Source organism: Bos indicus, chromosome 7 (assembly GCF_029378745.1).
Source record: "Bos indicus isolate NIAB-ARS_2022 breed Sahiwal x Tharparkar chromosome 7, NIAB-ARS_B.indTharparkar_mat_pri_1.0, whole genome shotgun sequence".
Classification (NCBI taxonomy): domain Eukaryota; kingdom Metazoa; phylum Chordata; class Mammalia; order Artiodactyla; family Bovidae; genus Bos; species Bos indicus.
Window position 1 is genome coordinate 58,822,477 of NC_091766.1, and position 24,031 is coordinate 58,846,507.

General features: G+C 40.4%; 2 protein-coding genes and 1 pseudogene across 5 annotated transcripts in view; 2 read left to right on the plus strand and 1 right to left on the minus strand.

Annotated features, from left to right (window-relative positions):
* Positions 1-7,627: 7,627 nt before the first annotated feature.
* On the minus strand, positions 7,628-19,803 carry C7H5orf46 (chromosome 7 C5orf46 homolog). 2 transcript variants are annotated; one of them, XM_070793783.1, is made up of 4 exons: positions 19,383-19,800; positions 14,172-14,319; positions 9,927-9,984; positions 7,628-7,851 (listed from the first exon to the last, which is right to left on the minus strand). In XM_070793783.1, exons 1-3 carry the CDS (start codon positions 19,495-19,497, stop codon positions 9,936-9,938), a joined length of 312 nt encoding a protein of 103 aa, XP_070649884.1. In that variant the 5' UTR covers positions 19,498-19,800; the 3' UTR covers positions 7,628-7,851; positions 9,927-9,935. The 2 variants fall into 2 exon arrangements, with proteins under 2 accessions (XP_070649884.1, XP_070649885.1); XM_070793784.1 differs by lacking the exon at positions 7,628-7,851 and adding an exon at positions 7,939-8,124 and having other exon boundaries at positions 19,383-19,803.
* The window catches only part of LOC139184001 (eukaryotic translation initiation factor 3 subunit E pseudogene), a 64,313-nt pseudogene continuing 59,885 nt past the window's right edge, over positions 19,604-24,031 (plus strand).
* Positions 22,105-24,031, plus strand: part of SPINK5 (serine peptidase inhibitor Kazal type 5) — a 258,121-nt gene continuing 256,194 nt past the window's right edge. For 2 of the 3 annotated variants that reach the window (XM_070793789.1, XM_070793790.1), the window contains exon 1: positions 22,106-22,263. The gene's annotated coding sequence lies outside the window, so the exon portion shown is untranslated. Of the gene's footprint in view, positions 22,264-24,031 lie in introns of all 3 variants that reach the window. The other variant, XM_070793788.1, reaches the window with a different exon arrangement.

A 24,031-nucleotide genomic window follows, 5' to 3' on the forward strand; every position in this document is an offset into this window, starting at 1 on the left:
CCTAGCTTGAAGGACTTTGAGCGCTACCTTATTAACTTGCAAAAAGAGTGCAATTGTATGCTAGTTTGTACCTTCTTTGGCGTTGCCCTTCTTTGGGATTGGAATGAAAATTAGCCTTTTCCAGTCCTGTGACCACTGCTGAGTTTTACAAATTTGCTGGCACTTTGAGTGCAGGATTTTAACAGCATCATCTTTTAGGATTTGAAATTCTGAAGTCCATCACTTCCACTAGCAGTAGTACTAGTGGACAACTACTAGTTGGTAGTAATGCTTCCTAAAGCCCGCTTGACTTCAGACTTCAGGATGACAGGCTCTAGGTGAATGGCCACACCGTTGTGGTTTTCTCGGTCCTTAAGACCTTTTTTTGGTATAGTTTTTTCTGTATATTCTTGCCACGTCTTTTTAATCTCTTCTGCTTCTGTTAGGTCCTTACCATTTCTGTCCTTTATTGTGGCCATCTTTGCATGTAATGTTCCTTTGATATCTCAAATTTTCTTGAAGCGATCTCTAGACTTTCCCATTCCATTGTTTTCCTCTACTTCTTTGCACTGTTCATTTAAGAAGGCCTTCTTATGTCTCCTTGCTATTCTCTGCAACTCTGCCTTCAGTTGGGTATATCTTTCCCATTCTTCCTTGCTTTTTGCTTCCCTTCTTTCCTCAGCTATGTGTAAAGTCTCCTCAGACCACCACTTTGCTTGTTGCATTTCTTTTTCTTTGAGTTGGTTTGGTCACTGCCTCCTGTACCATGTTATGAACCTCTGTCCACCATTTCTTCAGGCACTCTGTCTTCCAGATCTAACCCCTTGAATCTATTTGTCACCTCCACTGTACAATCATAAGGGATTTGATTTAAGTCATACCTGAATGTCCTATTGGTTTTCCCTACTTTCTTAAATTTAAGCCTGAATTTTGCAGTAAGGAGCTGATGACCTGAGCCAGTCAGCTCACGTCTTTCTTTTGCTGATTATATAAACATTCTCCATCATTAGCTGCAAAGAATATAATCAGTCTGATTTCTGTATTGACCATCTAGTGATGTCCAATGTAGAGTCATCTCTTGTGTTGTTGGAAAAGGGTGTTTGCTTTGACCAGTGTTTTCTCTTGACAAAACTCTGTTAGCCTTTGCCCTGTTTCATTTTGTATCCCAAGACCAAACTTGCCAGGGCATAGACTTGGTTTACTGTGATGTTGAATGGTTTGCCTTGGAAATGAACTGTGATCATTCTGTCATTCTTGAGATTGCACCCAAGTACTGTATTTTGGACTTTTTTTTTATTGACTATGAGGGCTTCTCCATTTCTTCTAATGGATTCTTGCCTACAGTAGTAGATATAATGGTCATCTGAATTAAATTCGCCCATTCAGGTCCATTTTAGTTCACTGATTTCTAAGATGTTGATGTCCCCTCTTGCTATCTCCTGCTTGACTATACCCAATTTACCCTGATTCATGGACCTAACTTTCCAGATTCCTATGCAATATTGTTCTTTATATCATCAGACTTTACTTTCACCACCAGACACACCCCCATCTGAGCATTGTTTCTGCTTTGGCCCAGCTGCTTCATTCTTTCTCGAGCTATTGGTAATTGACCTCTGCTCTTCCCCAGTATCATAGTGGACACCTTAAGACTTGGGGGGCTCGTCTTGCAGTGTCATATCTTTTTGCCTTATCATACTGTTCATGGTGTTCTCATGGCAAGAATACTGGAGTGGTTTGCCATTCCCTCTTCCAGTGGACTGTATTTTGTCAGAACTCTACACTATGACCCTTCTGTTTTGGGTAGCCCTGCACAGCTTGGCTCATAGCTTCATTGAGTTTTGCAAGCCCCTTTGCCATGACAAGGCAGTGATCCATGAAGTGGTTTGCTTAATATAGAGCACAATAAATATTTATTGACCTTTTATATAGACAGCGCTCTCTCTATATATATAGAATGCTTTATATAAACAGCATTTATATAGAACAAATGCTGTTCTAATTGCTTCTCATATATATTTCCAGGAATATTGAACAAAAGAAGTAAAAGTATAGCCTCATAGAACTTGTAGTCTATTGAGGGTGCAGAAAAGGGAAAAAAATAAATAAAATTCTTAACATGTGTTAAAAGATGAGTGCTATGGACTAAAATATAGCAGCCTAAAGGGATAAGAAATGGTGGGCCAGAAGATGCAACTTTAAGCAAAATACCAAACAAAGATCTCACTGAGAAGGTAATCTCAAAGAGAAAATTAACTGAGGGAGCAAGCCATGTGGCTGTCTTGGGGAAGGGTATTTTAGGCAAAGGATACAGTAAATGCAAGGCTCTGAGGAAAGAACATGCCTGGAGTGTTAAAGAGATCCCAGATGGCTAGAGTGGAAGGTGCAAAGGAATGAATGGCAGTAGAAGAAATGTGACCTGGGCAACTCAGGGAGGTCCTCAGCCACCACTGTAAAACAATCTGAATAGCTTTTGTTCAGAATGAGATGGGAAGTTGCAGAAGGAATCCATACAATTAGAATATTTTAATAGAAGTACTCTTTCTATGTGGCTCAGAAGGTAAAGAATTTGAATTTGAATATTTCAATAGATGTGCTCTTTCTGCATGGCTCAGATGTTAAAGAATATGAATATTTTAATAGAAGTACTCTTTCCCTGGTGGCTCAGAGAGTAAAGAATCTGCCTACAATGCAGGAGACCTGGATTCAATCCTTGGGTTGGGAAGATCCCCTGGACAAGGGAATGGCAATCCACTCCAGTATGCTTGCCTGGAGAATCCCATACAGAGAAGCCTCGTGGGCTATAGTCCACAGGTCTGCAAACAGTCGGACACAACTGAGTGATAAACACCTTATTTTACTTTTCCTGCATGGCATTGCTGTAAAGTGTAAGAGGTAAATTCTCTGAAGTGCTGATGTCAGGGTAGGGATGTTGGGATTGTGGACACAGTGATGCTGTGAACTGTGTCCTCAGGGTGTCACAGGGCAGCAGAGCTGTGCTGGAGATTGGACCAGCCTCACGCTCAGCCACCATCGGCTCTCGTATCTTAGGCATGATATCCATTAGCTTCCCTAAATCTTGGTTTCCTCACCTATCTTGTGAAGAAAATAATACTTGGCCCAGGTTACTTCAGTTGTACACTTGGCCCAACTGTACTGCAGTTATAAGGTTACAGTGAGATAATAGTGTCAAGGGATCATAAAAAAGCAAAAGAAAATGTGAAGATATGAGAGATTCTTGATCTTCAAAAACAGTTGTTCCTCGAATTTGGGTCATTTGAAGTGATGTGGATGGACCTAGAATCTGTCATACAGAGTGAAGTAAACATATATCTTACATTAATGCATATACATAAGGAATCTAGAAAACTGGTAGACATGAACCTATTTGAGGGCAGGAATAGGGGTGCAGAAGTAGAGAACAGACTTATGGAACACGGAGGGAAGGAGAGTGCGGGACAAACTGAGAGTAGCATTGACATATATACCCCACCATGTGCAAAGTAGATAGCTACCGGGAAGCTGCCATCTAGCACAGGGAGCTCAGCCCAGTGCTCTGTGAAGACATGTGTGTGCTTAGTCGCTCAGTCTTGTCCAACTCTTTGCAATCCCACGCACTGTAGCCTGCCAGGCTCCTCTGTCTATGGGGATTCTCCAGGCAAGAATACTGAAGTGGGTTGCTATGTCCTTCTCCAGGGGATCTTCCCAACCCAGGGATAGAACCTGGTCTCCTGCATTGCAAGCAGATTCTTTACCATCTGAGCCACCAGGGAAGTCCTCTGTGATGAGCTAGAGGGGTGGAATTTTGGGGGAGGTGGGAGGGAGGCTTAAGAAGAGGGGATATACGTATACATATAGCTGATTCGTGTTGTATATCAGAAACTAACACAATATTGTAAAGCAGTTTTACTCCAGTTGAAAAAAATAAAAATAAATAAAAAATAGAAAACAAAACAAAAACAAGTGTTCCTGCTGGCTGCAGAGAGCGGTCTTATTGGAGGGTGGGAAGAGGGGTAACATAGGGCAGGAAGAGGAAATGTGCATTGTAGAGCAGTTGGGAAATTTCAAAATCTCTACATGTTGCTGGAGATCTTAGATATTTGCTTGTGTATTGGTTGCTCAGTTGTGTCCAACTCTTTGCAACCCCATGGACTGTAGCCCACCAGGCTCCTCTGTTCATGGAATTCTCCAGGCAAGAATACTGGAATGGGTAGCCATTTCCTTCTCCAGGGGATCTTCCCGACCCAGGGATCAAACCCTGGTGTGCTGCATTGCAGGTGGATTCTTTACCATCTGAGCCACCAGGGAAGTCTTACGTATTTCTTTGCAGTGCACCAAATCCAGTACCGATTCAGTGCCTATGTTTTTGCTGTTGTTATTTGTTTTGTTGTGTTGTGTTTTGTTATTTTACCAGCATGAAAGAGGGATTTCAAATTGTACAATGAACAGATGGAGATAATGACAAAAGCTCTGATAGGGCATGTCTCTCTCCCACAGGGAGTACACCAATCATTTTGCTTACAGTAAATTTCCTTAGCACAGATTAGGCACTCAGATCTGAAGGAGGATTCTTGGGTCATATTTGTTGGGAAGAAGCAGTCCACATGGCAGATGCTGAATATAATAGAAATCTTAGATAACTTTAAGATGATGTGATGTTTAAATTTAGCTTAGTTTTGAAATGATAAACAAAATGAAAAGGTAACCTATGGAATGGGAGAAGTGAAAAGTGAAAGTGAAGGTCACTCAGTCGTGTCCAACTCTGCGAATTCATGGACTGTACAGTCCATGGAATTCTCCAGGCCAGAATACTGGGGTGGGTAACCTTTCCCTTCTCCAGGAGATCTTCCCAACCCAGGGATCAAACCCAGGTCTCCCACATTGTAGGCAGATTCTTTACCAGCTGAGCCACAACAGAAGCCCTGAATGGGAGAAAATATTTGCAAATCTTATATCTGGTAAGGGATTAACTTCCAAAATAGATAAGGAACTCATAGTGATCAACAGCAAAAACAAACATTTTTTTTTTTATTAAAAAAATGGGAAAAGGATCTGAAGAGACATTTTTCCCAAAGAAGACATAAAAATGGCTGACAGATATATGACAAGGTGTTCAACATCGCTAATCATCAGGGAAATAGAAAACAAGGCCATGATGAGACATCACCTCACACCTGTTAGAACGGCTATTATCAAAGATAAGAGATAATGAGTGCTGGCAAGGATATGGAGAAAAGGGAACCTTTGTGCACTGTTGGTGGGGGTGTAAATTGGTGCAGTCATAAAGGCTAAAAAATAAAAAACAGAACTACCATAAAAAAATTAAAACAGAACTACCAAACGATCCAGCAATCCTACTTCTGGATATATATTAAAGGAAATAAAATCATTATCTCAAAGAAATATCTGTACCTCCATATTCATTGCAACATTAGTTACAATAAAGAAGACCTAGAAACAGCCTATGCCTGTCAATGGATGAATGGATAAAGAAGATGTGGTGTGTGTGTATATATACATATATATGTAATATTGTTCAACCTTAGAAAAGAAGGAAATCCTGTCATTTGCAGCAAATTTTCCCTAGTACCTCAGTTGGTAAAGAAGTTACCTGCAGGGCAGGAGAACTGTGTTTGATCCCTGGGTTGGGAAGATCCCCTGGAGAAGGAAATGGCAGCCCACTCTAGTATTCTTGCCTAGAAAAATACTATGGACAGAGGACCCTGGAGGCCTACATTCTATGGGGTCACAAGAGTTGGACATGACTGAGCAGCTAAACCACCAGATGAAATGTGATGATGTTATGCTAAAGTGAACTAAGTTAGACAAGAATACTGGAGTGAGTAGCCATTCACTTCTCTTGCCTATCTTCCTGATCCAGAAATCAAACTAGGGTCTCCTGCATTGCAGGTGGATTCTTTACCAGCTGAGCTATCAGGGAAGCTCAGCTTTTTACACAAAGGAAGACAAATATTGTATGGCCTCATGCATATATGAAATCTTAAAAAAAAGGGAAGTCATTCAAGTAGAGAGTAAATTGGTGGTTGCCAGGGCCAGAGGAGGCGGTGAGAGAAATGGGCAAAGCTGGTCAAAGTTTACAAACTTCCAGTTATAATATCAGTAAGCTGGGGATCTAATATACAGCCTGGTGCTGTAGTTAATAATACTGTATTGTGTACTTGAAAGTTGCTAAGAAAGTAGATCTTAAAAGTTCTCACTATTTGGACTTCCCTGGAGGTCCAGGGGTTAAGAATGCACTTTCACTGAAGTGGGTGTGGGGGTCCATCCCTGGTCAGGGAACTAAGATCCCACTTGCTGCACATGGCCAAAAAATAAATTAAAAAATAAAATTAAAAAAAAAGTAACCATGTGAGGCCATGAATGTGTTAACTAACCTTTTCATGGTAATCATTTTGCAGTGTACATGTCTATCAAATGAACACATTGTACATCTTAAATTTACACAATGTTTATTAAATGTCAGTGGAGTTGGGAATAAAAAACTGGAAGTCTCTGGAAAATGCAGAAGGTGGATTATCTAAATTTATGATAGAAAGTAATGTATTTTTCAGTATTTAGTAGGTATTCACTCTTTGCTTAGCTATCTGCATTATGAGAGTTTCTTTGTGTTGCATGCACACCTATCCTGGCTTAAAGGAAGACAAACAAACAAAAGATTTATTGAAAATACACTGAAGTAATGCTTGGGAGAACAGGATCCAGGACAGAAGTACATAGATCTTTTATTCTAGACTAGAGTGCTATATGCTGTAGAGCTGTAGAGTGCAATTAATGCCATAATTGTCATTGTGCTTTATGGTTTCAGTCTTGTCTCACTGTCCCATTAAATAATTCTGGGAGAATCCTCCTGGCTCAGCTGGGTCAGATTTGACAGTGGTTCAATCCTTTATGACCAAGTAGGCAAGAACCACACCAGTGGCCACTGAGGACCCACATCTGTGTAACAAGGTTGTGGAAGAAATGAAAAGACTGCACTAGACTTGCCAAAATTCTTTCATCCACTCTTTTCAAGTGTCTTCAAGGGCACTCTGCTAGTCCATGAGAATAACAAAGACTGGTGGGAGTAGTGGTTTACTTGCTAAATCACATCTGACTGTTGCAACCTCACCAGGTTCCTCTGTCCCTGGGGTTTTTTCAGGCAACCCACTGGAGTGGGTTGCCATTTCCTTTTCCAAGTGATCTTCCTGATCCTGTGTTCCTCCTGTGTTGCAGGTAGATTCTTTACTGCTGAGCCACTAGGAAAACCCAATGAAGACTGTGAAACACCAATAACCTTGTTAATTTTTTTTTAAAGGTCAGGTTTTAGTTTACTAGCCCAACAACATGGGTTCAGATTTTTTGAAAGACTTTTCCAAAAAGGATTTATGAAACTTTTAACTCTGAAATTTCATATGTTTTTAGGGATTAAGTGCTTGTTCTTTGGAGTCAGGTTCAAATCCTTTTTCTGTCATTTACTGGTTCTGAGACTTTGGACTTACATTATCCAAAATTTAGTTCTCTTAATTTGAAATGTTCTTCAGTTATTCTGGATAAAAATAATTTTTATATATTTCTTTTTTTTTGCATCATTAAAAACTGTAAACATTTTCTGGAAAAATTACTTCTACCAACAAAAACCTTAATGAACTAGGATTTGTGACCCACGGTGGACATATTTATTTTGACTTCTAGAAGCAAAATTGCAAAGTCAGGATGTTCAGAATAAGCTGTGTTTGGTTGAAGCCAGGGCCTGAATTCTAAGCACTCGCTGGGAACTGCTTTGAGCCCTCTGTCCTGGAGGACTTGTGAAACAGAACTGGAAAAGCAGGATTTGGTTGCCCTTGGCTTGTTCTGGAGCCGTGTAGGTGTGTCCTTAGAAACAAACCAGACACAGGGAAACAATTACCAGCTAGAAAAGGCTTAAGACTTAGGAAAAACACAAACATTTTTATGTCTCTGTACTATAGAACATGAGATGATTTATTATAATGAAATCAACTATAATATGTATTTGAAAAAACAAGCAACAGCAACAAAAATGAAAATGCAAGATATATGAGGCAAGAATCAGTAACAGGAATGAAGGGAGAAGGCATGTATGTTAAACACTGGGATAAATTGAGTCATCAGTTTTTCTTTGAGTTTCTGGATAGACAGGAAAAATAAATGAAATAGACCAAGTTACATAAATCTTATAACCAGAAACGAGGAAGCAGTCCTTAGGGAAGGCTCATTTTTTCTCTTGCTCTAAATTCTAAAAGAAACATTTCCCATCAGGCTTAATGGTGTAGATACTGAGTGGTGTCTTGCCCATCTGCAGTTTTGCTCATTGGTTACTTAAGGATTTCCTATGAAATTTAGTTTTTCTAGCTCCCTCCTGAGGAAGTTCTGACTCAGCAAGTCTAAACATGTCATCTGGTGTGTCGGTTACACTTTTTTCTTAATTAAAAAAATGTAGATAGATATTGAGAATTTGCAAAGTGCTTTGCCATCTTTTACTTCTCTTATAACCTTAGTAAGATTCATCCGATTCTTATTTTAACATAAGAAAGGTGTGTTGAATGTCAAATGACTTAAGACATTGGGAGACTTGAATCCCCATGATTTCAAGTGACGCAGGACACTAGGAGGTGAAATTGTAAGGCTATTAACATAAGGAAATTGTGTCAATGTGATTAAGCAGAGGTTGTGAGGACCTCAGATTAATTAGGTGTCCGACTATTAGAAGATTTGTTTATGAGAACTTGCCCCTTTCTGCTCATTATCTGAGACTATACGGAAATGCAGCTTCTTTGCAAAGCCCTCCTAATGCCCACTCCTTCCTCCAGGTCTTCCTTTTTATATCCTTTCTACAAGGCATATCCACGGCACTTGTACATAGAACTTGACCGTTTCCCTGCACAGTCCTGGAGCGCACTGTGCTAGGTGATAGCCCAAACTAGAAACTTCTTAATGATGGGACAGTGTTATTTATCTTGGTAGCATTGACAGAATTTGACACATAGTAGGCATGGGTTAAATGAGCGTTAAAGGACTGTGTAAGAAAGAGGCATATGTTACAGGAGAAAGATAGTTTATTTGTATATCTACTTATATAAATATGCATCCTAGAGATGTATAGAACGCAACTAACCAGAGGGGTAGTGTATTATCTCTATGGACACCTCGAGGCATGTCTAAAATCACACAGTTCAGTCACTGTTCTCTGTTCTCCAGTAAGCTCTATTGCTTAGTGGTGAAGCACAGACTATGGACTCAGGCTGCTTGAATTCAGATCACCTTAATTAAGCTCCCTGAGCTTTGGTTTCCCTATTTACAAAATTTTAGAATGACAATACCTATCTTTCATAGAGAATGTTAGAATTAAATTAGGTAACGCATACAGAGCACTTAGCTTAATGCCTAAACCTAAAACTAAGCTAGTTTGTGCTAGTTACTTATAGAATTCACTTCCCAGGTCTAACATTTCTGTATTTATATTTCGAAATCCATTCTCAAGAGAGAACTGGATAAGGAACCAGCGGGTATCTCTGAACACAAACCAGACTGTTTTCATATAAATTAGAGAGCTTATTAGTTCTTTCTGCTGGAAATAGTTTTTGTAAATCTTATTCTCATGAGTAACTAACTGCATGATTTCATGGGTCCTTAGACTTTAGTGCATATAAGCTCCTCCTTTCACAGGCAGATCTTGCACAAATCGAGTTCCAAGCGGAGTTGGGACAAGCCCAGTTCTCCTCACTTCAGTGCTTACTTGTTTCACCCCACAATCGTGCTTCTTCCCTTAAGAAAATCTTACTAAGTCTGTGACTTTGAGATAATAAAAATACATCTATTAAAAATTATTTTAAAAATGCAAGAACAAAGCAAAAACACACACAAAAAACACATTTTTTGCTATGTTCAGTATACTATTTTTTGATTGTAAGTTTTTAAGTTAAAATCACCTGAGAAAGTCACTTTGATGAATGTTCTCCTTGTTTATCACCATGTTCCAAAAATTCTCTTGAAAAAAAATAAAGAGAAAACAATGAATTATGATTTAGACTGATCAGGAATGTTAAAAAGATCACTAATTTATACTATTTGAGCAATACTTTTCTTCTCCAGGTTTTCCTGGGTTGTAAAATAAGAAGATATAAGATTTCTACAGTAGTTCATATTTGACAAGCCATGCATGCATAATTCTCTCTTTAATTCTGCCAAGAAATCTATTAGTTTGGTGTCTAGTCTTATATAAACTCTATAAAGATAGATATTTTGATCTATTTGTTTCATAATACATCCCCAATACCTAGAACAATACCTGGCATATAGTATGAATTAATAAATATTTGTTGAATAGGTAAGTGATGATTTTTAATCTTTTTACATATGAAAAGACCTCTGAAGTTCATAGAGATCAAATAACCTGTTTAAGTCAAATGGCTGGTAAATTGCAAAGCAGAGTCTAAAACTTAGGTCTCCAGAAGCATGAATTAATGCCAGAGGTTTCTATACTGTTTAAGGATTGACTGTGGGGTAGCTGTTGAGAAGGTAAAAGAAAAAAATGTGGTCTATGAGGATATTCTTATCTAGTGGAGAAAACAGATGCATTCAGAGACAAATAATTTAAAACAGTGAGATAAGAAAAGCCATATGCCTTCATAATGCCTTTGCAGGATTTGCCTTCCAGCAAAGGCATTATGAAATCCCAGCATCTGAATATCTGAATTTTCTAATAGTAGGGGTCTGTGACATCTTCACAGAGCTTGTCTTTGTACTGGATTTTACAAAATCATTACAGACTTAGCAGGTGAACAGAGTGGAGCTGGGGTTTGAGGGTGAGGCACTGATGACAGAAAATCATGTGCAAAGATAACTGGAGATTTAAACGAACATTATCTGTTCTGAAACAGAAATAACTTGTCACTGGGTCATCAGGTGTTTGGCTTCAAAAGTGAGAGATTTGACTGAAAGATATATTGGCATCAGGGAAGGCCCTTTAGCATCAGCTGTTGCATTTGCTCTGATTTTGCAGGCAATGGAAGTTCACTGAAAGGGTTTCAAGCATGGCAGAGAGAGAATCAAATTTGTAGCCAGGTAGAGGATGGGTTGGAGTGGGGAGAGACAGAAACAGTGTAAGTAATGATAGATCTAATGAGAAGAGCTCTGGAAAGAGATGATGATAGGCTCAACTAGCCCTACGAGTCAGTGGAGTTGAAGAAAAGGAATGGTATAGGAAGAAAAACTTGTTGTTTAGTCACTAAGTTGTGTCCAACTCTTTGCAACCCCATGGTCTATAGCCCACCAGGCTTCTCTGTCCATTGGATTTCCCAGGCAAGAATACTGGATTGGGTTGCCATTTCCTTCTCCGTGGGATTTTCCCGACCCAGGGGTTGAACCTGCATCTCCTGCATTGGCAGGTAAATTCTTTACTGCTGAGCCACCTGGGAAGCCCTAAGAAAAACTTAGAAAATTTAGCAACTAGATAGAAGTGGTGATGAGCAGGAAGAATCAAAGAAGACCTGAAGTGTCTAGATTCTGAATAGATGGAAATGTGACTTACTGAGATAAGGAAAAAATGAAGAGGAGCAGATTTGTAAGTGAGATGATGGGATTGGGTTTAGACCAGGTGAATTTGATGTATTGACGAAAACCTAAATAAGGTTTTTGTAGCAACCCATGAATTGTTACATTATGTAGCTCAGGGAAAAGAATGCAATAGACATCTGTATTAGGAACACATCAGACTGTAAGTAATATTCCTAATGTGGAAGCTGTGATGTGAAAAATCAGGGAGGCTCTACATTTGGAACCTTGAGTAGCAATGATGTTTAAGGGGCAGATGCATGAAAAGTCAAATAGAAAGAATAAGAAAGAAAGGCTTGTGGTAGGGAGAGAACAAGGAAAATGTTGTGTCATGGAAACCTGGGGGTCAGGGTGAAATTCACAAGAATTGGAGGCTTCTCAAAGGGCCAGGGGAATTAAGAATATGGATATTTTTAGATCAGTGGTGACCAGAATGCAGTTCATATAGCTCTTAAGTTTACCCAGAGGGTAAGTAGGGGGAGTGAGCTGGTCTATTCACTGTCCTGAAAGCACATACCCAGCATTTGTTACATGATTGATATGGTATGTAGGCATCAGATACACAGGAGTAAACAAAGCAAAACTTCTATCTTTATGAAGTTCCATCATTCTTGTCATTCTCTCTTCTAATCAAATCTCATCGAGTCCTTTAAGATCCAAAGCACATCTTGCTTTTGCCAGAAACACTCCCCTAAGCATCCTTGCCCAGTGCCAGCTCCTTTCCTTAGACCCTTCACTGTGAGGGTTGACTGACATTTACCTAAACATCTTAGCTATCACCAGATATGCTCATGTCACCTTATACGATAAGGACTGCAATTGCTTTGAGGAGACTTCTAGACTTATAGTCTAGATTGTTTCCTTCACAAGTCCTCCCCCTACTTTCCTAAGCACACATTAAGTTCTTAGGTATAGTTCTTGAGGGTCTCTTCCCACTCCCCATCCTCTGCCATATTTATGGTATTTTCTTGGACAGAGGGAGGGGAGTTAGATGTGTTGCCTTGAGCAAGGACTGTTGTGTCTTTAATGAAGATCCCTCAAGTTTGAGTTAACAGAGAAAACAAGTGCTATTTTATAATATATCTAGGGAATTCCCCAGGGAAGGAATAAAAGGGATTATTATTGTTCTGATTCTTTGCACTGCTATTGTTATGATTTATAACAATTTGAATTCAACTGGAGTCTAATCTGTACTTTGTAGATGAATAGTGTTGCTCTTATTCTTTTCCTTGTCAGTTTTTTCCTTGTTTACATGAACAGTCGTGGGAACTCGACAGTTGCAAAAGTAACCATGATAGGAAAAATGAAAACACAAAATAAACACCTTTAAGTTTTAACAGTTTGTTCTTGATTGTATGCAGACTCCTGCCTATTCACCTGATTGTAATATGTCAATTTAAGCAGATCGGGCATTACAAAATGGCCCCGATCACTTCTATACAGAAGCGGCCCTTAATTTGTCACTGGTTATAGACTATTTTGAGAATCTTATAAAGTCAGAAGCACTGCCCCTAGAAAATAGAAAGATTCACATCTACACAAAAATGTGAATATAAATTTAAAGGTGATGTGGACCTTTAAGACCCAGCCATGTAGCTCAGAGCATCCAATCAATGGTTAATCAATATTAGAATAACCTGAAAGGTTGTTAAAATGCAAACCTGCAGCTTTGCCTGGGGAAGGTACAACATGGGATGAAGCGGTACGCGTTTTGTAAAGTTCTCCAGGAGATTCTTAAGCAGGTAAGTAATGGTCTATACTTTGTCAAACTCTGCTTAGGGTGTTGTGAAGAGAGAATTAGAGAGCAGAGTCTCAGAGAGGTTAGCACCTAGAAATTCAGGAAAACAAATTAGACCCTGGTGAGCTGAACTGAGGGAGGTTAATGTCAGGAGAATGAAGAACAGGGTGAAGTAGATTTAGAAACCAGAGCTATGTAAATCTACGTAGGCTGTATTAGGAGTTGGGCACAGGAGCTTGGAAGCAGGTTGAAAATCACAGGAAGTTTATGGGCTGTGCAATTTGCCAACAAGGCAGTCTGTCAAGATCAAAGCAAACCCTCCCTTCTAAGAGAGGTTCTCTAGATTGCCTTGGAGGAGAGATAGCTACTGTGTCTGCTAACCCTCCTAAATTACTCAGACTAGAAAATAAAGATAGAACTTCTCATGCCCCTTACTACTGAGCACATCCCTACCCACCACCTTCATCAGAGAATTACTGTGTCTGCATTGGGTAGGTCCTTTATTCCTTTAACTTTACAGATCAGCCAACTGACGCACACAGAGAGGGAGAGTCTAAGTGCAGATCACCCAGTAAGTAGCACCTGTGTCAAGACCAGAACCTAGTTTTCTGCCTGTTGGTCTGATGCTCTTCTTCCCCCCTACTTGGTCGTCAAATAAAACATATTTTATGGATCCCCTTGTTTCATAAATTCCTTGGGAATGTTCTCACCCCCAAAGAGTTTAGGGAAATCCATGCAGATGCAAATATATGTTAACATAGACAACGTTTCAATTAAAACAGTACATTGGCATGCATGTAATTTTGTTTCTCATTCATTTTAATGCAATGTGATCATTACCAACAGCCAACTGGACAAAAGCAAGGTTTGTCTCAGTGCTTACGTGCTCCTCGTCATGGAGCGGAGGATGAACTCCACCGCATTCTCAATAATGTCTGAGCCCAAAATGTTTAGGAATTTTGGGAACGCTGGCTCTGAATTTTTGCCTGAGTCGTGTGGCTGCTCATCTGGCTTGCCCTCTGGTTTGTCATCTGAAAAACAAAACGGAATCTCAGGGTTGATTCTCAGCAAAAAGATAAGGAAGTTTCTTTCATTGTAAGGAATCCTAGGGCCCTTTATAACACCCCCCCCCCATTATGTAACCTCATATAATTATATTTAGGGACATCTAATGCCTGCCTATTGTCTTCATGTGCATTATGCCGTTTATTCCTAAGCAAACAGACCCACAGATATTGATGCCTTTGGTAGACACAATTTCTCTTTCTGATGAGAAAACCAAAGCTCACAGAAGTTGTTAGTTGTTCAGAGTGAAAGCAGCTAGTAAACACCAGTGCTGGGACTGAAATACAGGATGCTTGGTTTTAATGTATTTTTCTCATGTAATCCCTGGACTTCTGGAAGTGATAATGAGGAGGATGATATAATAATAGGTAGCATTTGCTGAGCACATAGGACAGGCAATCCTGGGACAGGCAATCTATGTGCACTGTCTCATTTTATTCTCCCAGCAACCCTATGAGGGAGGCAACATTATTATCCCAAGTTAAAGGTAAGGAAATGGAAGTTGAGAGAGGTCTAGAAGGGGACCAGAGTCACAGTGTTGGAGTGGTAGAATCAGAATTCAGCCCCATGTTTGTCTGGTACTAAAACCTGGGTTCTAAAGCACTCTGTGATGAACTGCATAGTCTTGGACAAAAAAAGGTATGAACTAACTACATGTGTGTTATAAGACAGCAAGTATTATGATGACAAGGAGAAATTCTGTCATTTGTATCCCAGCATGTGATAGTTCTGTAAATAATGATTTTACATCTATATGTAATATTAAGTTTGATCAATTTTTTGGACTGTGCAGATTTTAGCTCACTGGACTCAGAATCTGAGAACACTGGGTGACTTGCAGAAGATCTTACAAATAGCAGGAGAAGATGTGATTTTAACTGCTGGTCTCTTACTTTTTAAAAACCAGTTTTAATTGGAGGATAATTGTTTTACAATGTGTTGGTTTCTGCCATTCAGTTCAGCCGCTTAGTCGTGTCCGACTCTTTGCGACGCCATGAATCACAGCACGCCAGGGCTCCCTGTCCATCACCAACTCCTGGAGTTTACTCAAACTCATGTCCATCGAGTCAGTGATGCCATCCAGCCATCTCATCCTCTGTCGTCCCCTTCTCCTCCTGCCCCCAATCCCTCCCAGCATCAGGGTCTTTTCCAATGAGTCAACTCTTCACATCAGGTGGCCAAAGTATTGGAGTTTCAGCTTTAGCATCAGTCCTTCCAATGAACATCCAGGACTGATCTCCTTTAGGATGGACTGGTTAGATCTCCTTGCAGTCCAAGGGACTCGCAAGAGTCTTCAACACCACAGTTCAAAAACATCAATTCTACAGCGCTCAGCTTTCTTCACAGTCCAACTCTCACGCCATACAACAACCTAAATCAGTCATAAGTATACATATATCCCCTCCCTCTTGAACGTTCCTTCCATCCCCCACCCCATCCCACCTCTTTGGATGTCACCACAAAGCACTGGATTGAGCTCCTTGTGTTACATAGCAAGTTCCCATTGGCTATTTATTCTGCATATGGTAATGTATACGCTTCAGTGTCACTCAGTTCACCCCATCGTCTCCCTCCCCGCTGTGTCCACAGGCCTGTTCTCTACCTCTGCATCTCTATTCCTGCCCTGCAAGTAGGCTCATCAGTACCATTTTTCTAGATTCCATTTGTATGTGTTAATGTATGATATTTGTTTTTCTGTTTCTGACTTAGTTTACTGTGGACAACAGGCTCTAGATCTCTTACTTTTGATATTTAATCAAGTGCCTTTTGGAATGAGGCCAAAGATCCAGAAAGTGAAGTTGGTGACATGCAAGGTCCCTTGGTGGGTTTGGCTTTGCTTAGTGGTCTAACAGGTTCAGGGGATTAAAAGCAATGAAGAGCAGCATTTAGAAAGTACGAATGGCCTCCCCTTTGGACCCTGGTGTCAGGATGAAGTAGAACCCTTTATCTTTTGATTTAACTGTAGCCTCACAAGTAGTGCTGGCAGATTTGGTAAACAAAAACACAGATGCCCAGTTAAAACTGAATGTCAGATAAAAAACAATATTTTTTTAGTATAAGAATGACCTGTGAAATATTTAGAACATACATAAACTAAAATAGAAAATTGCTATTTATCTGAAATTCAACTTTAACTGGGAGCCCTGTATTTTATCTGTCAATCTTATCACAAATTTTGACTCAAGAAGTCCCATCCTCTAGACAAAGTACCCCATGACTCTGAATGAAGGAGATGTAACTAGCTTTTGGTGTGGAGGCTATCAATTAGCGAGAAGAGTTGCATTTGTATCATATCCTAAAATAGAGACTCTTAGTAAAAAATATGGCTTTCAATTCTACAAACATTTATTTTTTACTTTGCCACAAAAAAAGATTCGATAGTCTGAGACCTAAAGACAAGATCAATATACCAACCACCAAGTGTTTATTCAGCTGTTGGTTTTCACATTCAATAAGTGTTTTTGAGCCTACTATTATGTATATAGCATATGCTGCTAAGAGTTAAGGCAAAAATGGACATATATGGACATGATCCTTACATAAAGGGCAGGGCAACCATGGAGACCAGAATTGCTTTGTTTTCATTACAGGAAGGGGAAGGAAAGAGAAGGCTTATTTGTAATGTGTAGGTACTAGGATGTACATTCATCACTTTCCTGATCTTTATTCAATTCAGTGATAGCATTACAGTTTTATAGAAGAGAAGACAGATGTTCAGAGAAAATAAATGACTCAGCAAAAGTCACACATCTAGCAAGTGGATGAGCGAGGGTTTGAATCTATTTTTTTTTTTTTCAAATTTCACAGAACACGTTTCTTACATGAAATCCTGCCTTCAAGCAGTTGTTCTCTGGAGACATTTACCAGCTGCAGATGGAAATTTCTTCCATGAAAAGTGAGTTCTTTTCTCTGGTTCCTATCTGCCTACTTGAATAACAATTTAATTTTATTATTTTTATTGTAACTTAGCAATAGTTACAAGTTTTCAAAATACAAGGAGCCCTGGCTTAGAGTGTGTGTGAAGATCAAATCCTTGGCCCTGCCTTGGATCATGTATATGAGAGGTATTACAGTGTGGTGGGTGATGTTTTGAAGTCCTGTATATCTGAGTTTGATTCTTGTCTTCAGCAAAAAATTCACCAATGTTTAACTGCTCTGCCTCTCAGTTTCTTCACTGTGTTCTTGTCAAGATGGAAGGATACTTGATGTATCTTTGTATATCATATATATGTGTATATATTACTGGAGTGGGTAGCCATTCCCTTCTCCAGGGGATCATCCCAAACCAGGGATCAAAATGGGTCACTGGCATTGCAGGTAGATTCTTTACCATCTGAGCCACTAGGGAAGCCCAAATAAAAGCTCCCCCATATTATATTTGAAAGGAGAAAATATTCAACTATTGGCTTTGATAATTTTTTTTCTGGTATGTCAAATTTCTTAGTTTTTATTATTTTCCAAAATTTTCAAATTTCTTAATATTTTAGCAGCATTTATTTACATTAATACTTGATTGTGTTTCTTAGTATAATCATAAAGTTCTGAAAAACAATAATGCTGATATTTCTACAGTTTTTGTAGCTTATAAAGTGATTACAAAACCATGTTCATTTCACCTGGTGAAGTTGGTAATTATCCTATTCTACAGATGAGGAAACTGAGGTTCAAAGCAGTGAACTGTTTTAACCAGTTTCAGTGTTCATGAGAGACAGACCTGGGACTGGTCTCTAGGATATAAATCTCACTTTTCGCTTTATCACAGTGATTACTTAGGGGTAGATGGACTCAGTGGGCTTCCCAGGTGGCTCGGTGGTAAAGATCTGCCTGCAATGCAGGAGACGTGGGTTCAATTCCTGGGTCAGGAAAATTCCCTGGAGAAGGAAATGGCAACCCATTCCAGTATTCTTGTCTGGGAAATCCCATGGACAGAGGAGCCTGGCAGGCTACAGTCCATGGGGTTGCAAAGAGTCAGACACGCCTTAGTGAGTAAAACCAAAACCAAAGAACCAGATGGACACAGTAATCTCTGAGGCCACCTCTGCCATAGCCCTGTTGGAGTGTCTGCCCACATGTTGTGCCAGTGGACGGTGGGTGACCGAGGTTGTGAGTTCTGCCAAATTATATTTAGAATAGCTCAAAAGGTTCTATTACTAATTAGCACTGTCTGTATTTTCTGACCTGTTATTCTGAATACAGACAGATTAAGGGCTCATTGTCATCTGTAGACCAAAAATTAATTAATGAAACTTCTGCCTGCTGCCTGTGGTCCTCTGTGTGCTTGGAACAGACATGAAAGAAGTAGATGCTTTATAATAGAAAGAATCTAAAGACTTGGGTTTCAGTCCCAGATGTGCCACTTCTGCCTGTGTCAATGCTCAAGTAACTTTCTCTCTGCAAGCCTGGCTTATTTACCTGCAAAAAGGGAAATGATAAAACTGTGCATGTTTACTTAAAAGAATTATGAGAATCAAACGAGATAATACATATCCATAATGGTTAATGTTGGTGTTTATTATGGAACAGTATGTTTTATCTTTAATTTTCATGACAGCTAAATGAGAAACGTAACAACTGATACTCCCTTTTAAGTGTGAGGCCCATAGAGGTTAAATAGTGTTTCTGAGTCATATTTCTGATTAGTGGTGGAGCCAGGCCCAGGAGTCTTATTCTAGACTCTTCACTTTTGAATATTATTAGTTACAGTCATTAAAAAAAACAAAAAACAAATGCCCCCAGCTTTCAAGGAATTTATGGTATAATAGTGTCACTATATCATGTGAGGATATAAGAAAAAAAATCATTCTGAACTTCATACATTCACTGAGGATGGAGGCTGTAACTGAAGCACACTTGAATACAAATCCTACTTGCTTTTTGTTAAATCTGCCTCTGTCTCCCAGTCCAGTGCTCTTTCTGCGGTGCCCTAAGTTCCCCTCATTCCTCTGCATGTTCCAGATCAGTGCCACTGACTTCCTCCAGTCATGGCTAACTACTGCGTAAAGCATGAGCTGAGACTTAAAGTACTTACCAGCCTGGCAAGTCAGGATTAAGACAAGCAGTCCCCAGACAATTGTCAGCCGAAGCCCTGAGACAGCCATGTTTGTAGCAGTGGGTATCGATGCAGAGAAATTGTTCCGATGCATCCGAAGTCTTGCTCCATTTATAGGGCATTTATAGCTGACATCATCTGCTATGGAATTTAGGTTGTTGCATAATATATCAGTAGAGCTTGCTTCTGAATCTATACTAATGGGCCCTGCCCTGTCTTTAAAACCAAGAGTTTTACAGGTAGGAAAAGAAAAACCCTCTTGGTATTTTTAATATGTGTTTTATAAATGACACTGCAATCATTCTTTTGCAGTTATTTCTGTGCCAGGGTTGACAATTAGGTGAGGATCAGGCAGAATTGCTTTCCAGTGCCAAAGAACAAGCAATAAACCGGTTGGCAAGGTGTGCCTACTCTCCTCCCTGTACACTCTGCTTCCTTCCTTGCTCTGAGCTAGTGACCTGTCCCCACCTGGGCTTGCCCATTCACACCCACATGCTGTGCTCATGCCCTTTGTTTTCCTGTATATGTTATCATCCCTATTGTCTCCCCTTGCTCCGTCCCCACTTATTCCTCAAGCTCAGGTTCAAATGCCCCCTCTGCAGAACCTCCATCATGGCCATTGCATCCCACTCCAGGTAGTTGCTCTGTCACCAGCCATATATCCTCCTTGACTAGTTATTTGGGAGCTAAGTATTTTAAGAGTTCTCTTCTCCTTTAGCCTATAGATCTCTTAAAGGCAGGGTACTTTATTCACTTTTGAATCCTCAAGGAGTCTAGCATAGTACTTGGCATTAGTCTCGGCTTTCACTTCACTTCCCTGGGAACGTTGTTCTGGTTCTCCAGGGAATGGCTAAGTGTTCTTTTTATGTACCTGATAAGCACCTGCTTAAATATCTCCACAAATTGACTGAAGGCTCCTTGAGGGCAAGTTTATCTTTTTCAGAATTTACATATATATATCTATTACTCAAGGCCTATAGCAGACATTAAAAAAGAGAAAAAAATTAAATTACAGCACTCATTGAAAGATAGTATTGGGTTTGACATGCTGTTATGTAAAATATCCTTCCTTTCAGATACAGACATTCAAGAAGATACAATTTGGTTCGAGTCTAGGTGATACTGCTTATTCTGAGGAATGATGTAATAAAACAGTTACCTGGAATAAGGATTTAGGGATGGTCCCTAAACTTACATGTTGACCAAAACTTGTACATTGTGAATGTCAGAGGATCCTTTTAATAAGTGATGAAATTAACCAAGCTACAGAAATGGGCATTTCTGGTGTCACAGGGCCTAGGCTAGGTCCTCTTACTCTCACTTTAGTACTTGAAAGCCATCAAGAAGCTCTGCTTGGATGCTTTCAGGCCTCGCCAACCTATCTTCTGGTTCAGTCTCTCCTATAGAGAGGGTTGTGACCTGGAGATTGTGTTCCTAGTAGGGAGATTTCAGCAAGTTAGATTTATGCCATCAGGGTCACTGCTTAGGACTGAGCATTGTGCTCTCCAAGAGCCTAGTGGGGAAATAACATTCAAGCTAGTCCTGCCATGGACCCTGACATGTGCCTATATTTGCAGGCTAACGATTCCTTTTGCTTTGCACAAGCTTCAAGTTCTCAGGGCTTAATCAGCCAAGAGAGTGGTGTGTTTTTCTAATTCACCACAAGGATGCTGTGCAGGCAAGCAAAAGCTCTGGGTATTACAACATAGGGCCTGCTGGCTTATCAAGGATATATCAGCTAAATGGGGCATGGAGATAAGTCTGCATACTCCATGTAGTGGCTCATTTAATGAAGAATGAATGGCTCTTGGTAGTCGGGTGTCAAAGAAATAGCACCATCCTCGGGATCAGAATAGTGCTTCTTCTCTCTCATTTTTATTATTTTTTAAAAATTCATTTCTGTTGGAGTATAGTTGATTTAGTGTTGTGTTAGTTTCTACTATATAGCAAAGCGAATCAATCATACACATACATATCCACTCTTTTTTAGATTCTCTTACTGTTGTGTGGCACTGCAGTGGCAGCTGCACGGCACTGGAGCAACTGTGAGGATATAAGCCTGTCCAAGGGCAAAGATGCCCCAGCAAGACGGTGGGCGCTGGAGCAGTGGCTGCGTGGTGCTGGAGCAGTGGCTGTGTGGCACTGGAGCGGCTGTGAGGAGATACCCCACGTCCAAGGGCAAAGGAGAAGCCCCAACAAGAAGGTAGGAGGGGCAAAATAGTGTTTAGAATCAAACCCATACCTACCAGAGATGCTCAGAGGGCTCAAACAAATCCGTGTGCACCAGGATCCAGAGACCCCATGGAGGCTGAGACAGAACTGTGTTTGAGTGTCTCCTGCAGAGGTACAGGTTGGCAGTGGACTGTGGCAGGGGCAGGGGCTCTGGGTGCAGCAGACCTGGGTATGGCATAAGCCCTCTTAGGGGAGGTCGCCATTAACCCCACCATAGAGCTGACAGAACTTACACAGGACTGCAGAAACATACTCTTGGAGGGCACAGACAGAACCATGTGTGCACCAGGACCCAGGAGAAAGGAGCAGTGACCCCACAAGACACTGACCCAGACTTGCCCAGAAATGTCCAGGAGTCTCTGGTGGAGGCGTGGGTTGGTGGTGGCCTGCTGCAGGGCCGTGAAAGGTTGTTGCTGAACCATGAAAGACGCTGGGATTCTTGGCCTCTGGAGGAGAAGAGTTCAATCTGGAGCCAGAGAAGAGGCGTGATCGTTCAGAGCTTTTGTGTAATAGAGTTTTATTAAAGTATAAAAGGGATAGAGAAAGCTTCTGACATAGACATCAGAAGGGGGCAGAAAGAGTATCTGCCGGAGTCCAGCTCCAGCAGCCAGGGATTCAACCTGAGGAGGTGAGTGGTGTTGGCGAGAGAGAAACTGAGGCAGCCTCTCAGTTTTCTTGGACTGACTGTTTATTTCAAGCTTATGATTCTCTTTTATACTTTTACAAAAGCATTAGGTCAGAGGTTTGGTATTTTTAGTTCCCATTGACCCAGATTTATTTTTCTCCAGAAATCATTGTTGCCCCTCAAAAGGAGCTCCTTCCTCAGCGATACTCTTATCTACTTTTTCTCATGTGTCCTTGTGAATACACTGTAACTCATGCTAATGTCTGGGCTGCATACCCCATTCCTCAGTTTATTTCTTATCTTTCTAAGTTCTGTTTGCCCCTAGTATCCTAAGCTCACTATTTCTTAGAAAGGGCTTCTACCTAACAGTATCTCTAAAGTCCCTAATTTCTATAAGCTATAGTAGAATATGCTAACATTACAGCAATCCTTATATCTTTAGCTTCTAACTATTTTAATTATTCCTAAGCCCTAAATTCAGCAAACTCCGTTGCCATAAACACTTTTCTCACAAATGGGCTTCGGATAGCAATCCCTCCCATGCCCTCAAGCTGCAGCCTATGTGCTCACCCTGGAACATTTTTTTATAAAAGTCCTTGAACAAATGTCAGTGATTAACTTTATAAATTACTCTTTGAGCACAGCTGCAGAAGGCTTTATGCCTTCTTATGCTCCTCTCAAAAACAATAAGCACCTTAATATTCTCTTCAGTCAACTCAGCCGAGGAAAGGGAAAAACAAGTCAGAATCACAAAGCCTAACTCCTTCATTTTGGGTCCGTGCCTACGGAACAAAGGGAGGGGGTTTAGGGCCGTGCCTCCATTTTGTCAGTAATGCCTAATGCGGCTCTCGACAAGTACCCCCTTACTAGTGTAAACAATGGTGTTATATACCTTTTATTTATTTATTTATTTTAAATTTTATTTTATTTTTAAACTTTACAATATTGTATTAGTTTTGCCAAATATCAAAATGAATCCGCCACAGGTATACCAGCGTTCCCCATCCTGAACCCTCCACCCTCCTCCCTCCCCTCCCCTCCCCTCCCTCTGGGTCGTCCCAGTGCACCAGCCTCAAGCACCCAGTATCGTGCATCAAACCTGGACTGGTGACTCGTTTCATACATGATATTATACATGTTTCAATGCTATTTTCCCAAATCTCCCCACCTTCTCCCTCTCCCACAGAGTCCATAAGACTGATCTATACATCGGTGTCTCTTTTGCTGTCTCGTACACAGGGTTATTGTTTCCATCTTTCTAAATTCCATATATATGCATTAGTATACTGTATTGGTGTTTTTCTTTCTGGCTTACTTCACTCTGTATAATAGGTTCCAGTTTCATCCAGCTCATTAGAACTGATTCAAATGTATTCTTTTTAATGGCTGAGTAATACTCCATTGTGTATATGTACCACAGCTTTCTTATCCATTCATCTGCTGATGGGCATCTAGGTTGCTTCCACGTCCTGGCTATTATAAACAGTGCTGCGATGAACATTGGGGTACATGTGTCTCTTTCCCTTCTGGTTTCCTCAGTGTGTATGCCCAGCAGTGGGATTGCTGGATCATAAGGCAGTTCTATTTCCAGTTTTTTAAGGAATCTCCACACTGTTCTCCATAGTGGCTGTACTAGTTTGCATTACCACCAACAGTGCAAGAGAGTTCCCTTCTCTCCACACCCTCTCCAGCATTTATTGCTTGTAGACTTATGGATTGCAGCCATTCTGACTGGCGTGAAATGGTACCTCATAGTGGTTTTGATTTGCAT

Bases quoted from the DNA above. Each gene is read 5' to 3' on its own strand.
- C7H5orf46 (XM_070793783.1), bottom strand. From the start codon at position 19,497: ATGCATCGGAACAATTTCTCTGCATCGATACCCACTGCTACAAACATG. The intron at 14,320-19,382 runs GTAAGTACTTTA...TTTGTTTTTCAG, and splicing joins AATCCTGACTTGCCAGGCTG to ATGACAAACCAGAGGGCAAG. The intron at 9,985-14,171 runs GTAAGCACTGAG...TTTTTTTTCAAG, and splicing joins CGCTCCATGACGAGGAGCAC to AGAATTTTTGGAACATGGTG.